Source organism: Notothenia rossii (assembly GCF_949606895.1).
Source record: "Notothenia rossii genome assembly, chromosome: 12".
NCBI classification, from domain to species: Eukaryota; Metazoa; Chordata; class Actinopteri; order Perciformes; family Nototheniidae; genus Notothenia; species Notothenia rossii.
This window is the reverse complement of record NC_136911.1, coordinates 17,673,058-17,690,152: the sequence shown is the minus strand read 5'-3', so window position 1 is coordinate 17,690,152 and position 17,095 is coordinate 17,673,058. Positions and strand designations below refer to the sequence as shown.

The 17,095-nt window shown below is 38.7% G+C and overlaps 3 protein-coding genes across 3 annotated transcripts in view; 1 reads left to right on the top strand and 2 right to left on the bottom strand.

Annotated features, from left to right (window-relative positions):
* Nucleotides 1-373: 373 nt before the first annotated feature.
* LOC307026498 (diamine acetyltransferase 1-like) lies at nucleotides 374-3,921 on the top strand. The gene is made up of 6 exons (XM_079661932.1): nucleotides 374-631; nucleotides 1,436-1,487; nucleotides 1,574-1,654; nucleotides 3,028-3,129; nucleotides 3,222-3,262; nucleotides 3,482-3,921. Exons 1-6 carry the CDS (start codon nucleotides 569-571, stop codon nucleotides 3,656-3,658), a joined length of 516 nt encoding a protein of 171 aa, XP_079518058.1. The 5' UTR covers nucleotides 374-568; the 3' UTR covers nucleotides 3,659-3,921.
* Nucleotides 3,922-6,772: 2,851 nt separating this feature from the next.
* On the bottom strand, nucleotides 6,773-15,486 carry apoob (apolipoprotein O, b). The gene is made up of 9 exons (XM_079661425.1): nucleotides 15,370-15,486; nucleotides 14,874-14,987; nucleotides 12,790-12,909; nucleotides 11,808-11,840; nucleotides 11,538-11,592; nucleotides 11,181-11,276; nucleotides 10,478-10,569; nucleotides 8,287-8,376; nucleotides 6,773-7,956 (listed from the first exon to the last, which is right to left on the bottom strand). Exons 1-9 carry the CDS (start codon nucleotides 15,385-15,387, stop codon nucleotides 7,918-7,920), a joined length of 657 nt encoding a protein of 218 aa, XP_079517551.1. The 5' UTR covers nucleotides 15,388-15,486; the 3' UTR covers nucleotides 6,773-7,917.
* Nucleotides 15,487-15,701: 215 nt separating this feature from the next.
* klhl15 (kelch-like family member 15) overlaps nucleotides 15,702-17,095 on the bottom strand; it is a 10,938-nt gene continuing 9,544 nt past the window's right edge. The window contains exon 10 of the mRNA XM_079661203.1: nucleotides 15,702-17,095. This exon is cut by the window's right edge and continues 3,187 nt beyond it. The gene's annotated coding sequence lies outside the window, so the exon portion shown is untranslated.

Sequence of the window (17,095 nt, the reverse complement as noted above, 5' to 3'; positions counted from 1 at the left end):
TGCATGGTAATTTATGGATATTTGTATGCGTTGGTGTGGGTTTATATAGTATCAAAATATGTGAACATCACAACTTTCTTTTTTTTGTTGCAAATACTTTTTAGATTTGTCATACTTTACTCTAATTTGTTAGCATTTCTACATTGTGCTATAGCTTAAGCTACTTCTTCCACCAAGTACAAAACACTTTACTTTGCCGAGAATAACAAAGATCTAATGACCGAACTAGAACCTACGCTTCATGTGAGCCTTCCTTGAGTCCTGATTGGCTAAACAAACTGGCAGACTGTGACGCTGATTCGTCAGAAATATGATAGGTTGGGAACTGACCAACCACATTCCAGCGCAAGCGGGGTATAAAGCTCCCGATGTAAACAAAGGAAGCGGCAGATAAACGGCAGCGACCCAGCCGAGGGTGATAACTACTGGATGACCTTCTTGTTTCGTCTAATGCGTCCGGACCAGAGACTGACTGTTGGGAAAAGGCTACTCTGAAGCGAATGAAGAAACAACTAATCTTTCACTTCACATACAGAGGACTTCTAAGAAAAAAGAGTAAAAGAAGAAAATGGAGTATAAATTACGAAAGGCTGAACCCAGGGACGTGTCTGACATATTACGATTGGTGAAGGTAGGCCAAGGACCATCATACACATCTAACAGTCGCCGAAGGATTGAACTAGCCAGCTAGCTAACTGTTAGGGAGCCGTGACATTCACATCTACTCTATTCTACCGGTATTTCCGAAGACATGAAAGCCAGACGACGCTTTAAACGATGAATCACCGTCTGGAGGATGTCCGAGTGAGATTAGTGTCGTTGGTCTTTGTTTACAGCATGGAGACTCGTATCCGGGTTCCAAAATAGTCTTACCTACAGCTTAAGTTCTTACGGAGGTCAATGTCATGTTGTTACGGTTGTAGAACTATACATAATGGGATGGCATCAATAACACAACAAGGGCTACAGGTGATGAGGGTTGTACTGTTGTTTCGAGTAATATAGTTAAGAGAATATTAGGAAGATGTCCACCAAAAAGAGGGCACGTTTTGTCTGACCTACGGACCAAATCACATATATTACTTATCAAACATAGCAGCATGCATTCAGCTGATAAGCACTTAATGATAACTGTTTGAATCAACAACTATTAGTCATATGAAGCATAACTGGTATTTAAGCAGTTAAAGGTATTGATTTTCTATATATTTGAAAACATTGGTTTATAATTCCTATATTTGAAAAAAAAATGTTTTTATACGTCCTAAAAGTAACAGTTTTGACTTCCCTGTTATGCCTAGAAAAGTTCTTAAAAAACAAGGGATGCTTATGTCATCAGTGTGAGTTATAAAAAGTAATGAGACTATCATTTTCAGATGTTTTGAACTTAGTTTCCTTACTTGATATAACATGCTTTGTGTTTTTCTTGTCCCAGGAACTTGCTAAGTATGAAGAGATGGAGGACCAGGTCACACTGACTGAAAAAGGTGACTTTTTAAAGTTCTTTCCATCGATCTATTCACATAACTCTCAGTGTTGTTCCCCTGAGACTTAAGGTGTCATTTGCTTGCAGAACTCCTTGAGGATGGTTTTGGTGACACCCCGTTTTACCACTGCATCATCGCTGAGCTCCAAGGAGAGAACAGCAGTGACGGTAAGAACACCCTGCTGCTTCTCATAACAACTGAAACACACACCCACACCCCCCTCCCTTGGCTTGACCTTGAGTTACCTCACAGAGAAGCCGTCTCCAGAGAGAAATAGATACAGATATGTGTTAAGAACGCTGTTTCTTTTGTCTGCAACTTAAGAGTTTTGGATGTTTACTCTCCCTTTTTCAAAGTGTAATCTGAGCTTCTTCAGAGTTTAATTCCCAGACATTTCTCAGTTTGAGGTTATGACTCGCTGCTTCCTCCACCTGCACAGACCGACAGTGTGAACCTAAACTCTGTACAGCGTGTGCTTCCTGTTTTTGTACAACATCTTCAGATCACGAGCGGAAACAGCATTTAGATGTTCTACTTTAGTAAACATACAAATACAACAATTTATTATCTAAATGTACTGATACGTTTCAAACTAAAAGTACTGGTCTTGCATTAAAACAGTTTGCTTAAAAAATGATTGTATGTTTGAGCTGATCATATGCTTCTTATCATGTACAATGTTCTGTTGTAACACGTGACCACAGCTGTTCAAAAAATGCAATAGAGTAAAAGTATAAAGTAGCATCAAATGGAAATCATGTTTAATTTGATGCTGCATCAGATAATGTCATTTAACTCCCAGATATTTTATTCATTTATAATGATTTGTTATCATCATAACTTTACCTGTTAGCCGGGAGTTCTTCCCAAAACATGGCAGAAGTAAATTAGCCTTAAACTTGTCAGGTAATTAAATCACACAGAACCCAGCATAAACAAAATACTTTACACAAGAAGAGGAAAACTATTTAAAATGAAACTCATATGACTTAAAGGTGGGGTAGGTAATTCACTTCAGAAACACTTTTTGTTATATTCCATGAAACGCTCTTAACATCCCGATAGCAATGAATATATGAAATGCTTTGACAATAAATACAAAAACAAATTAATCTGTGGAAGCCGTGGTGCTGTAAAAAGCATGACCAATCACCTGAGCCAGCCCGGGTCAGATAATTGGATGGCCTACCTGCCTGTAAGCCTTCCATCTGTGCACAAACTTATCTCGTGCCCTCATTGGTCATGTGCACGTTCGTGTGTGTTGGAGGAGGGGCTCTGTGAGGAAGTCTGAAGGAAGGGGCAGATTTTTTCCGGTTGTTTACTTTCCAATTCTAGGGCACTCAAAGTGGTTTCGCCATTCTTACCTACCCTACATTTAAACTCCATGCATTGCATTCTGTGCACTAAAGGCCACAACATGAATTTTGCAGAAGTAATGTCCATTCATGCAACTGTATGTGCTACACATAATATAAATATAGGAATGTCAGTATAAATATAAACATATATGGATACTTACCCCTCTCCTCACTGTGTGCAGACGGGAAGGTGGTGGGTTTCGTCATGTACTACTTCACGTATGACCCCTGGGTCGGCAAACAGCTGTATCTGGAGGAGTTCTACGTGATGGACGAGTACAGAGGTAAGGGAAAAGAACGGCTCAGCATTCAGCATTTCATTATCTCGTCAGATGCTTTTTTAATTAATGAGCTCTCTCTCCCCCCCTCTCTCCAGGAATGGGCATTGGCTCTGGGCTTCTGCGCCACCTCAGTGATGTGAGTATGTTCACTGACGAGAGATACATTGAGTTGCAATGGTGCACATTTTCCATTTGAATGTTCAAAACCTGAGAGACAATGCAAACAAATCCGGGGAAATGTTTGTAATGTTTGTGTTTCCCCTTTTTGTATCAGGGCAGCTTTTTCTTTGGATCTGTTTTCTCGTCAGACTTTTATAAGTACACTTGTTAACTATAATCCCTGTCTCTCTTGCAGCTGGCGATGAATACGCGCTGCACTGGCATGATGTTTGTGGTGGCCGAAAACAACGAGCCGTCCATCCAGTTCTACAAGCTGCGCGGCGCCGAGGATCTCTCCCAGGAGGAGGGCTGGAGGCTCTTCAGGTTCAGCAAAAACAGCCTGGTGAAGATGGGCACGCCAGCGGAGGAGTGACGGAGGAGTGACGGAGGAGGAGGCTGATGGAGACAGAGATCAGTCGCTTCGCTCCACTCAGAGTTCAGCTTTTTAAAAAGGGGAATTGTGTTTCACAGTAATGTTTCTGTTTGTAGTTCACACTATGAGTAACCCTTTTGTTTATCGCCAACATGTAACTCTGAATCACTTATTTTAACCTCTTATTTTAGGTTGGCATTACTGCTTTTGATTGCAGAAACATTTAATATGACTAAAGTTTGAAATAAAACTAACTTTTCAAACATGGTCTCATGCTTTAAACTTTTCTTTAAACGCCTTTTAAACTATGCCAGTTTAATAATATTTGTTTGACTAATTTTCAAACTGCAGCTTTCACTTTTACATTGGGAAGTTTAACATTTAGATTATACACGGTCTTAAATATAGTACTACAAGTTTTAAGACATTATCAATGTTACATTTATCCTTAAGTGTATACAAATGAACTAGATCTTAAAGGTGTATCACACAAATGGGGCTTTGAATTGGATGAGAAGTGGATTCACGCCAGCTTCCAGCAGACATGTAAGACATTACATTACATGTTAATTGTTAGACGCTTTTATCCAAAGCGACCGACATACTCAATACTGTGGACAATCCCCACAGGAGCCATTTGGGGAGAAGTGTCTCAGGGACACAACGACATGCTGACTGCAGTGGGGTTTGAACCTGTGCTACCCTGATCTGAACACCAACGCACTAGTCCACTGCGCCACACGCCTCACAGTAAGATGAGTGTTAATCTTTTTTACACATTGTAATGCGGATATGTTACGTTCTAAATGTACACGGGTCAGTGTATTTCCTGTGTTTTCACCGCCTACTTCCACATCAATTTAGAGGGTGAACAAATGGTCTCAATAAGGTTGTGTATATATATGTAGCTGTGAAACTGGGCATACTGATGTTCCCACTGATGGATGCTTTAAACAATGTGCAGATAAACAGTTAAACCTCATGTTGCTACTCCCTTAGCGGGGAAACACAGGAACGTGATGTTTGTACTGAACAAAGATTGATATATTTTTCGCTACTTTGGCAGTTTTTTCACACGCAGCGCACATGTGACAACTGGATATTTCCAACGAGCGTTTTAAAGATTTGAGGAAGTTCAAAACTGTTTTGTGGTTTGGTTCCTTTTGGTTCCTCTTGGAAGTCTGTAGTCATGGTTTTATCACATGCATGTTATTTCTGCTGATTTTGCGTCTATTCGGTTAGTTATCATTGCAGTTGAATAAATATAAAAAACTTGACACTTGCATCTAATCTATATTATATAACTCTTATCCTTCCTCTCATTACTATTGCTGCCATGCCACCTGATTTTTCGTACAGGGATTCATATAGTTTTATCATGTATTTAGAAATAGAAGTTTGGTATATTATTAGATTAAATATATTTTGAAGTACTTTTGAAGAACTTTTTGTTACAGCAGCATCTTACCTAGGCATTTGACATTAGTTAAAAATAAATATAGTGTTAATATAAATATCAACAGTAGTAGTAATAGGTAATTATATTGTGTTCAGATTTTTGAGTGTCATTTAAGAAGGTTATTGTTTATTCTAACTTTTTATTTATATTGTGTATTCATTGGATACTACATATAAATATATAACTGTTGTGCAAATGCTTAATAAACTGCTGCTGATTTAACATAAGAATTGAACAATGTTGGATCCAAAAAGTAAATTCCTCTGTCACCTCATGCTGCTTTAAAAAACAGTGGATAAAACATGTTAATGGGTATAATTGGTTTTAAATTAAGTTCCTTTAAACCCACATCAACATTGGGAGGGTTCAGAGGAGTCGCATCGTATCCTCTTCAGAAACATTACATCACGGGTCAAGAGATAAATCAGAACCGGAGGGAGAAAGGGAAGAGGAAATTAGATTAAAGGGAAACATTCTCACACACACACAGCTCTGGTTTTTCTCTGGACGTGCAGCTGATGATGGTTGACTGCATCATCACGAGCCAGACAAAAAGTGAAGAAATATAGACATTTATACTGGGGGGGGGGGGCTTACTCCAGTAACTCCTTTTAATGTTGTAGTAATTCATACACGATCTAACAATTAATTAATTTGGTACTTAATATCTATTTATATATTATGACACACTTACTCACACAACCAGGGCCGGCCCTAGACATTTTGGTGCCCTAGGCGAGATTATGATTAGGTGCCCCCTCCCTAGCAATACATAATACAATATATAAAGAATAAATGAAAAATCTCTACAAAAGACCAATACACTACAAAAAATGTATTGACATGTTGGTTATATAAAGAAGGTTTCAAATGTATTCATTATTGTATATGAACATGTTTTAATTGGGGGGTGGACTTCACATCCTCTAGGGCAGTGCTTCTCAAAGTGTGAGTATATTGGTAACATTTCACATTTGAAATAAATAAATACATTTAAGTTTTCCGCACTCTTGCGGGAATATCTCCGCAATGGAGCGAGGTCACAACAGCACACCTTCATCACACATGTTGCCACTTGTTTGTACCATTTTCAGGCGATTTGTAATGTGTTTTTTTTTAAATATTTGTGGAGTTAGGTGGTCCGCGAGTGTTTTTTTATTGGTTAAGTGGTCCTTGGTATGAAAAAGTTTGAGAAACACTGCTTTAGGGGGGTCCAGGGATATGCCCCCCGGAGTGTGCGCTGCGGGCGCCTGATAAGTCAACATCCCCCACTTTCATCACTTACAGCGCCCATTGTACAGGGCAAATGCAAAATATTGCCGCCCGGGGTGCAAAGGGTGTTTACTTTGTTCAATTATTAATGTAAATGTATTTCATCAAGGGCAGAAAATCAGGCAGAATACATTTTTTAAAAATTCTCCGGAGACCGCGGAGTCTACATATGTGCAGCCTCGAAATACCTCGCTACGAAGTACGCCGGGCCGGCCTCGGTAGAATTCCAAGTATGCTGGACATTCGAACAGTCCTTCGGCGGGACTCGATGACGTAGTATGCTTGAAGTGGCTCTGGAGCAGCCTTCTTCAACATTGAGAAACACCCATGTACAGTACACCGTGAATACTCCCACAAAAAAAAACATCAAAGAAGAAAATATGTGTCCTTTTCAGAATCCAGATTTATTTCCATCGCAATAAGATAAAACCTTGTACAGTATATACAGCGCATTATTATACATGGACAACACATACATTTAGCTAATTAATTATTATACATCATTTGATTTGGCCCTTTACTGTAACAAGTACGTTTTATCAGTATCAACTGCGACGTGAAAACATCCGGGGGAATAAATATGTCGACATGAATAATTATTTTTATGTATACCGTTGTAAGCTTCACTTGACAACGACAGCTCTTCAAAGCCGCCCGTATAATGTTCATAATAATACAAATAACTTCATTATGCAAAGAAAAGGCAAAAAATTGTTTGTCATTTTGAGAAAAGTGCAACAAAAAAATCCATCAGCAGAGATGACAGGTAGTTGGCAAATAATGATTTTTGAACTAACATTACAACATATAATTTATAAATGTTTTTCTAGTCTGCGTTGGTCCTTCTACTTAGTTTTTAAACTTCTTCACTGGTTTTTAAAGCATTTCTGCTTACAAACACAAGAAAAGACAAACAGAACAATTCACTAATTACTACTTTTTCCATTCCAACTAATTCCAAAGATGACATTTTCTTACTGCTTTTAAAGAGAAATCCACTTTACTCGAAAGTAAGAGGACGGAAACAAACAATTCTAACATTTGTGTATCGAAAGATACATGATTTGCAAAATAGTGGCTGATTAATTGTATGTCAGTTGTTTCAGCTGTAACAGCGCATTTCTTAGTTTGTAGCATGGGAAGTTGTGTTGTGCAGTTTCAACAAATAAAAGAATGAGGAAGTGACGCTGGCAGATACAGTCCTGTTCTGCTGCACATTCGAGAACAAACACTGCAGAAACTGACACCATGGAAAGAGAAAATGGGAATGATTAGCTTCTCCAAGAAGCAGATACACAGGTTTATCTGGATATTCAGAATATTGACTATCCTGAAAATACCTGCTTCTTGGAAGGGGGGGGTTCAGAAACACACTTCACACGTTTTGGAGATGTTCAACTTAAATAAATAATGACGTCCTTATTAGTGGCTGTGTGTCTGAGTGAATAATTATAATAAGAGTTAATATACAGGAGTCGTACCGGTGTGTGTGTGTGCGTTTCTGTGTGTGTTACTGGAAAGTGGAGTCTCAGCTTGTGTCGCTGCTCTCTGTTTTCTCTTTTTTCTCCTGAGCAAAAGGAAGGGAAAAAAAGACTTTTAAACAAAAGTTGTAACAATTAACATCAATATACACAATATTAATATTAAAAAAAACGTTATTTATATTGCACTTTTGAAAACAAAGAAGCAAAATGCTTTCAAAGGCAAAATTAAAATGGTGAAAACGATGATAAAAACATTTGAAAACAACCTCAACATTAAGCAAAAGTAGGTAGATATGAGAAATGGAATATTTCAAACAATATAAAATAATGTAGTAAATATATAAATAGATTTTAAGAAGGGATCATCGCTATTGTAATTAAAGGCTTATGAATGATTGGTCACTGAGACCCACCTTCTTTTTTCCAAACGGAGGAGACTTCCAGAGACTCTCCAGGTTGCCGCGGCCACGCTGAGCCAAGCTGTACGTCGAGTCACGACCCCCCTGGTGAACACACAGGAAGAAACATGACACACACATCAGTCATCTCTCAGCCAAAAGAAACCTTCAGAGAACATCCAGCTAGTTATCTTAGGAAAAGAGGTTAAGAGTTCAAGCTACTTTTTCTGATGCCGTAGAACTGTGTCATATCTTTTTTTTTAACAACACCAATAACATCAACAGATTTGCCATTATTACTGTAAATAAAAACACTGCATTGGGTTTATAAGTTTGCAGCTTTTCTCGTTTTTTTGCCAAACAGAAGCTAAACGTCTTTTTTTATCTCGCCCGCTCATATGTTTTCACATCTGGACCCTGCCCTGCTAGTCTGAGCGTTTCAGCTGTGAATGTGATCAGGGCGTGTCGATTCTCTTTTTTTGTGTCGGCTCTCTGGGTGGAAATACAGAAAATAAAATGAGCCAGACATCAGTGGAAATAGAAACACAAGTCACAGCCAGGACTTCCTGCAGGGAAGCACAGCCCTTTCCTCACAGGAAGTACAGTCACAGATCAAACACTACCCAACGCATATTCTGATGAGACACCGTTTATAGGATGAGGGGGGGATTTTCCTAAATAACTCCCGTAGGATGAACTTTCTGTCTCAAAAACGTACTAACCAGGAATAATTTGGACGTGAAAAGAAATTCCTGCTTTCACAGCTGTTTCCTGAGTTTATTTAAGTTCCAGGAAGGAAGATTAAATAAAGACCTGAAAACAGATGAAAATGTTTTTGCTGACTTTGTTAACTATCCAGTGTCCCGTGGTGTACAAAATGTTATGGAACTGCAATCAATATTTCCACAAAATCGCCTTTAGTCAGATATCGGATTTAGGAAACAACTCGGGATATATTAGGATGTCCAGATGTTTCATGAGGCAGTGTGACGTTTTATACAGATATGACCCTGATGTGCAGTTGAGGCCTAAATTATTAGCCCCCCAGGAGTTATGGAACATTCTCCTAAAATTCTTCCCAATGTTCCCAGCATTGATCAAACTTGATATAATCAAACATTCACCAGTGCTATTTAGTAGCATTTGGTACATTTTGGAACATAAAATAAGTTTTTAGGCTTGCTTTATATCAAATATAGTGAAAAATGGGTTGGTCAAAAAATATTAGCCCCCAGGCCATTAATAGTCAATTGTGTACCCTTTCTGAGCCACAACTGACAACAACCTCTTAGAGTAGTTCTTTACTAGGTTGGCACAGGTCTCTTGAGGGATTTTGGCCCATTCTTCCATTGCAAATTGTTCCAGCTGGTCCAAATTGCTTGGTTTCCGAGCATGGACATTCACTTTGAGCACCCGCCAGATTCTCAATAGGATTAAGATCTGGGCTATGTGCGGGCCACTCCAGCTCCTTGGTTTTGGTGTCCTCACAATTGTGTTCCTTGAAACATCAACTCCAGAAGAGGCCATGTCAGCAACAATCGTCTTGGCAGATGTCCGGGGATTCTTGCTGACATCTGACTATTTTCCCTTCCAGAGTTCTTGAAATCTCGCGCTCTCGACAACGCCCAGGTTTGTTTCTTACAGAATTTGTCTCCTTGTACTTCGCAATGATGCAACGTACAGCAGTTCTAGACATGTGAAGCGCTTGGCAATAGCAATATAGCCTTCCCCCTTATCATGAGCCTCCACTGTCTTCTTTCTGAGCTCAAGACTGATTTCCTTTGTCTTTGGCATGGTGAGTAGGAGTAGTAGTATAGTCCCTCTCAATAAGGTATTCAAGTGCCTGTTTCTTGGAGTCGTTTTATGCTGATTGAATGCTCAGGTGTGGCTTGAAAGCCGATTGGTTGATTAGGTGTGGTTTGAAAGCTGATTGATTGATTAGGTGTGGTTTGAAAGCAAAGATTCACATGGGGGCTAATATTTTTGACCAACCCATTTTTCACTATATTTGATATAAAGCAAGCCTAAAAACGTATTTTATTTTCCAAAATGTACCAAAAGCTACTAAATAGCACTGGTGAATGTTTGATTATATCAAGTTTTATCAATGCTGGAAACATTGGGAAGAATTTTAGGAAAATGTTCCATAACTCCTGTGGGGAAAATAATTTAGGCCTCAACTGTATATTTCCAAAACAAAACAAACCTTCAGTACGGACGCAGCCTGCTGAGGGTAGAACATGGAGGCGCTGAGAGCCATGAGTCCAACAGGAAACACCACCTGCTTCACCCTGGAGCCTGAGAGGAGGGAGCAGGAGTCAGAGAGCTGCTGCAGAGAAATGACTGTTTCCAATACTTATCTCAAAGACAGAAGGACAGCTCCTTGTTTGTGTGATGTCCCCTGCTACTGGGTCTTATAGTTGTTGTTTATTAGTCAGTCCTGTATAGGCAAAGCTCATTATTTTAAACAAAATCATGATGATTCTCAGATATGGGGATTAAATTAACCTTAAAGATTTCTTTGATCTTGAGTTATCAGAGAAAGAAGTGCAGGGAGAAACTTTGATTATCTAACATCAAACGGCTTCATTCACTGTTTTTGCCGGTTTTAATCAGAAGAGAGGAGGAGACGCTCAAAACCTCCTGAACCATAAACACTAAAGTAATCCATACCGGGAAAAGCTGACTGAATCGATGGAAATTAACGCCACCAAACAAATGGTTCCGTTAAAAGAGCAATCAAAGACACCCGAAAGTCATATCAACATTTCCAATTCTCTTGAGGTGGATGGGGAGCGGTGGGAATTTGTATTTGTTTGTAGCAGAACACAGACTGACGCTTTCACTGAAATGCCAATTATGATAGAATGCAGGTCAGTGAGTGTTTTTGTGTGGGTGCAAATGTTAACCTTTGGCCAAGAAAAGTCCAAGGATGCCAGAGAAGCCCACGGCCGCCACACTGTCGTAGAGGTCAGCAGGGGGGTTACTGAGGAACTGGTACACATCTGAAAAATAAAAGGGGAGAAGAAAATGGAAATATATCTGAAAACGTGAAGACACCTGAGGTCTTTAAAAGGAAATTCAACAGATTTAATAAGTGGAGCATATTGTTAATTGTTCTTAGGTGAATATATTTTGACATTGTTTTGTAAACAAACAAGTCAAACGACATTTCTTGGAGTCTAGGGAGACTTCACATGTTTACACTCACAGCACATAATGCTCTGCCCTCTCTGACTGGGAACAAAAACAATGTGATTTCTGACCTGTGACAGTTTTTATGGAGGAGCTGATTGTGGGCTCCACAGTCTTGTAAACTTGCTGAGGTCCAAAGATCAGCAGGAGACAAAGAAAGAGACAGGAGCGTGGGTTACTTTCATCTGATAACAGCCTTATCAGCTTGTTCAACATAAGCAACGGAAACTACGGTTGTACATTTGGTCTGGCGCTTTCATCTTTATATAGCTCTTTTGTATCAGAATTGTTTTTAACACCTCAACAGAAACAACAGTTTAAGAAATGTTCACGTTACCGACCTCCACTTTTTCAAATGCAACGTGGCCCGTTTGCTGCAAAAAAAGAAAGTTAGTTTATTAATGCACATTTTACAGCATATTATTTCCCCTTTAAAAACATAATTCATTCACTTATTTTCCTTCTATCAAGGTTCAAACGCTTGATTTAGTGTTTCCACATTGTCCTTTTTTAATGTTTCCTCAGATAGAGTTCATTATTAAAAATAGCCCATGTTTCCCTGTATGCAGCAAAATGTGATAAAACCCAGAAGAGATAAATATGTCTTTGTACGAGAAAGGCTTTCACGCCTCACTGCAAGCTGACTTTTCACCTTTTCTAAATTAAACACATTCCTCAAACACTGTCTGTGCCAAAATGTCTTTCATCCAACACCAATAACAACTGATGGGCTTCACATCCACATATTGCTCGTGTGACGTATTCTGGTTTGAAAAGTGATAAACATGCATCAGCTGCTTTGGGTTTCACCCATGTGATTGTATTTTCTGCATTATTGGCACATAGGAGTCAAACAGCTGACCTCAAAACTGTTGTTTAACTGAGGAAGACCAAAGAGGGATGTGAGAAGGACAGTTTGGGCTTTAGATTCTTTAACATTTTCACAAAATCTATGAAAACATGAGTCTAGATTAGGGTTAAACTCAGCAGGACTGATTCAGATTCAGAAAGACAATACAACTCGGGTTTTTCTTATAGATCTCACAGCTCTTCATTTGTTATAGCAGCTCACAACTTAGGCTGGTATTATTTATATTTATTCTTTCTTGGTAAATATAGCTTGCATAGAGAAATTCAAAGTAGAAATTCTGAAATATATACTCTGGCACAGCATTGCCCCATTGTTATGCTATTATTAAACTTCTTTGAAACCGAGTGGTTAGTGTGCGCACCACATGCATTATTTTATTAAATGTTTCCTTCAACTATCAAATAAAGGAGTGAAACGATCAAACGTGTCTTTAGTGTCGGATGTGAACACACCTGGCACTGGTTGGTGTATGGTTCTGCCAGCTTCCTCAGCGAGGCGACGCTCTCCTCCAGGGTCCCGGCCACTGGCTCCACATGAGGCTCTGCTTCAGGGATGTTGTATAATGACGGCAGCTGAAACAAACAACAACAATAAGGTGTTAAAGTATTATCCAAACTGCATTTAATCCACTCAAACTGCCCCACAGGCCAGGCTAAATAAGGGTGTTTTGTTAGTTTTGACTTGGATATTAGTTAAACAAATACATAGAAGTTATTGATGATTGATCATAGACTAAACAGTTTGGAGTCTGGTATTTGATTTGACATCAAACCAACCCAGGTGATGACACACTGCTGTATAATGGCTTACTCCTTTGAACACAAGATGCATAAACAACACTGTCCCTATTGATGGCGTAAAAGGTCAAATTTGAGCAAAGATGAATTAGTGGACCTAGTTTTCCTCCTGGGGGAGATACATAGCAGTCTGATACAATCAGAGAAACCAACATTGTTTTCCAACAATAATACAAAGACTTAGGAGACTTTTCAAGGATTGCAGTATTGTCACCAGAATATCCAGAACGGCATTTACATACACTTACTTTTGAACTTCCTCTTTAATTTATATCTGCTAGCTAGTTGACATACCAATGTCAACAATGATGAACACTAATATTACGAACAATACAAATGTATTATTGGTCTTGGTATTGCAAATAGCTTTTACAAACCTATTGTAATCAATGGATACCACAATTTTAGACAATTTGGGTTAGGGTAAATATACTATTCTGTGTGTCGGGATGGGAACGATTAATCGAATATTCGAAACTATTCAGGTATTCGAATAATTATTCATGTATTCGAATATGAGTTATGAATATATATTTATTTATTTTTTGGGGAGGGATGCCTAAGTTGATTACATATTATCAAATTGAATAATTCAATGTATATATATATACATACATACATACAACAGTGCCATAGCTAAATGTGTTAGTTGACGTCTAAAGGTGTGTTTTACTCCGCTCACCGGTCCCTCACAGCGGGCAGAGCTGCAGGTGCTGATCTCTCTCTCTCTCTCGCTTCCGGTTATACTTCACTCGTGTTTATGTCTCCAAATCCATCAGATCTAGCTAGTTCTAGCCAATGATATGGCTGCTGCTACACGCAGAGGTCTTAATTATCCTCAGGATAGAGAATCTGCACTGCCGGAGATGGAAAACCTTCTCAGATAAGATGGAAACAACCAACAATGGTGGGATTCTGGTGACAGTGTGACTATCTTGGACAAAGTTATAGTCGGGGTTCCAAATCCGGCAGCACCAACACCTGGTCTGCCACATGTGGAAGCCCCCCTTTAGTTTCTCACCTGCTGAGCCCTGAGTAAAATGCTTTTGTGCACAAACTACAGGTGAACAGCAAACAACAGTTTGATTTTGGTGGGAGTACGACCACCCTGGACAAAGTTATAGTGGGGTTGCCAAATCCGGGAGCACCAACACTTGGTCCGCCACATGTGGAAGCCCCTCTTTAGTCTTTCACCTGCTGAGCCCAGAGTAAAATGCTTTTGTGTAGGACCTCGATATTTACGAAATCCTGGGCACGGGGCTTGGCTGTAAGTGATATAATGGTTTAAGTACAATTCAGGAATAAGTAAACTATAGACATGTACACATTTTATGTATTAGAGTGATTGTGGTATTGTTTTTCTTTTGTTATTTATTAGTCCTGTACCTAGAGCAATTCCCACTACAGCAACACTACAAACATATGATGATCAAGATTCAATGGTTTGGATTTACAGTATATTGGCATAACCTTAAACATCCAAAGCACGAAAATGCAACATACACATTCATGGTGCTTAAATATAAATCCATCAAATTCATTTATAATAGGAAAACACAGACAGGGAACATGTACTGCAGAAAAAATACTTTTGCTTTAGTTAGGTGTTTAATGCAGGACTGCGGGAGTATTTTCCCAGTGTGGCATGAGTACTTATGAGTAACACAGGTAGATATTTCTCCCATTTGTTCTGAAGTTTGTCAAGTTTTCCCGCACCTGTTTGCTATTTATTCACCCACCTCATCGAGGCTCAGAACCGGCTGTGGGCTCTTCTTCTTCCCCTCGGATGCAGCCAGAACCGCAGAGCCGCACAGCAGACCCGTCAGCCCCGGAGCTACGGCGCACAACGACACCTGGCGTGAAACAAGGCACAACACACACACTCACATTCACATTCACATTCACGATAAAAATGATAATAAAGCCCTTGCCTTGACTGAAGCGTCAGTTAAAAGACTCTATACAATAATTCTGACATTTCTGAGTCAAATCATATGACGTCACGTTATATAAAGAGGAAAGGGAACCGTTTGAATTAACTGACCTCTTAGCTACATCATCTGACAACATGCTAACATTAACGGATTACTAATTTAGAAACGTTCAAACATATTTGAGAAGTACCAACCAAATTATGTAAGACTACGGAGCTAAGCTTCACTTAAATGCAGGAAAGCCTGACAAATACATAATGTTTAAGTTGACACAAAGGAGATAAACGTTAAAAGTAGTTACCAGTTTCACATATGACATTCTGGTCCAGGAGAGATTCGCTTTTCTACGGCAAGTCGTAAGGCTGACACGACAAAAGGCGCATGCGCGTTATTCGCTGTATCTATTATAATCATTCCAGCGCCATAGCGAGATGATATGAGATGGCTCTATGGCTCTGAATCATACTGTATATATATGACGCATAAAGATATATTAATTATACTATAGGTATAAACATTCCAAATGATCTTATGCATTTAATGAATAGAGTAGATCATTAGTAGATATAGAATTAATTCACAAGAAGCTATAAGTAGAGTCAGAAATAAACACACAGATATTAAAGCACCCAGTTGAAAGTTGACCAATATGAACATTTATTTCTGGAAAGAAGTTACAAATCGTTTCCAAAGAGTTTCTACTCAGATTATAAGATATGTTAATCTGATTTTACTTTCTTTTTCAGATACAGTCGTTGCAAGGTATTGTTTTATTTTTGAAATCCTCTATTCTGTGTTCCTACTGACAGACTGGTGGACTAAAGGACGCTGCGCTATGACTGAATGTGCCATAAATCAGGACAGTAGTACTTTATCGGTTACACGTTTCTTCGTTTAACAGCAACATGACAGGAGGAGGATGAGAGTGATGTACATGATATCAGCCTCAGAGTTAGGCGACAAAAAAAACATACCGACTGTGTGACTTCTGTGGTTATTGTAAAGGTTTTGGATCTTAAAATCTGAGGCAAAATAGTGCAAAACCAGGAATAAATTATCTTGAACACGGTAAGAAAAAAAGCTTTGGGAATGAAATGTTGATTATGTGAACCGAATGTTGAATTTGTAAAATGACAAATTTGAGCAGTATTATAGATTCATCAATAATTTCATTGAAATGTACTGAATCAACTACTCTTATACATTGAATGATCATTTTAGACATTTTCCAATCATAAGCACCAAACATCATGCTTGAAACAGACTTGAACATATGAGAAATATCTTTAGATCTTTGACCGTTATATTTATTTGAAGATCTCACATCGGGCACTGGGAAATTATTTTTCCCTATTTTTCTTTTGACATTTTATTCACTACAGATTGTTTAGCCACCCTGGATTTCCTGGATTTTTTTCCCCCCTCTGGAAACAAAGATGCAGTATGAAGTCCAAAATGAAACGCACAACATCTCACTGCTGAGGAGGCTTTAACGTGGGAAAGGTACACGGTCTAAGATTTCTACCATTGCCACAAAGCGATTAAGAGTTCCTCAAAAAAGGACAAGCTGCAGTGGCATCACATGAACACTGTAAAGTTCAGAAGAGAGGTTTGTGTGTGGACAGCAGGAAAAACTGTTCATAAAAAGAAGCGTGAATTAAAAAAGGATGATCCCTAGAAAACATGCCACCTTTAAACAAGTTCAAACAATATGAAAAACCTGTAAATGAAACATCTTTTGAATGACAATCTGCATACAGTTTCAGGACATGGTAATAAATGTTTCAGTTCCCTTCTTTAAAGTGTACCTGTTAAGACCCATCTAAATGTTAAAATACCTCCTCTATAGGATGATTATATTAACATAGAGCGTTCTCAAAGCATCCATTATAAGCCACATGCAGTGCTGCTCAGGAGAACAAATTAAAAGACAAAAAGTACAATTTGAAAACAACACAATGAAATTCTTGTAATAAATAACCCTACAACTGTTACTGCATAGCTCAGTGAAAGCAATACTTGAGAAA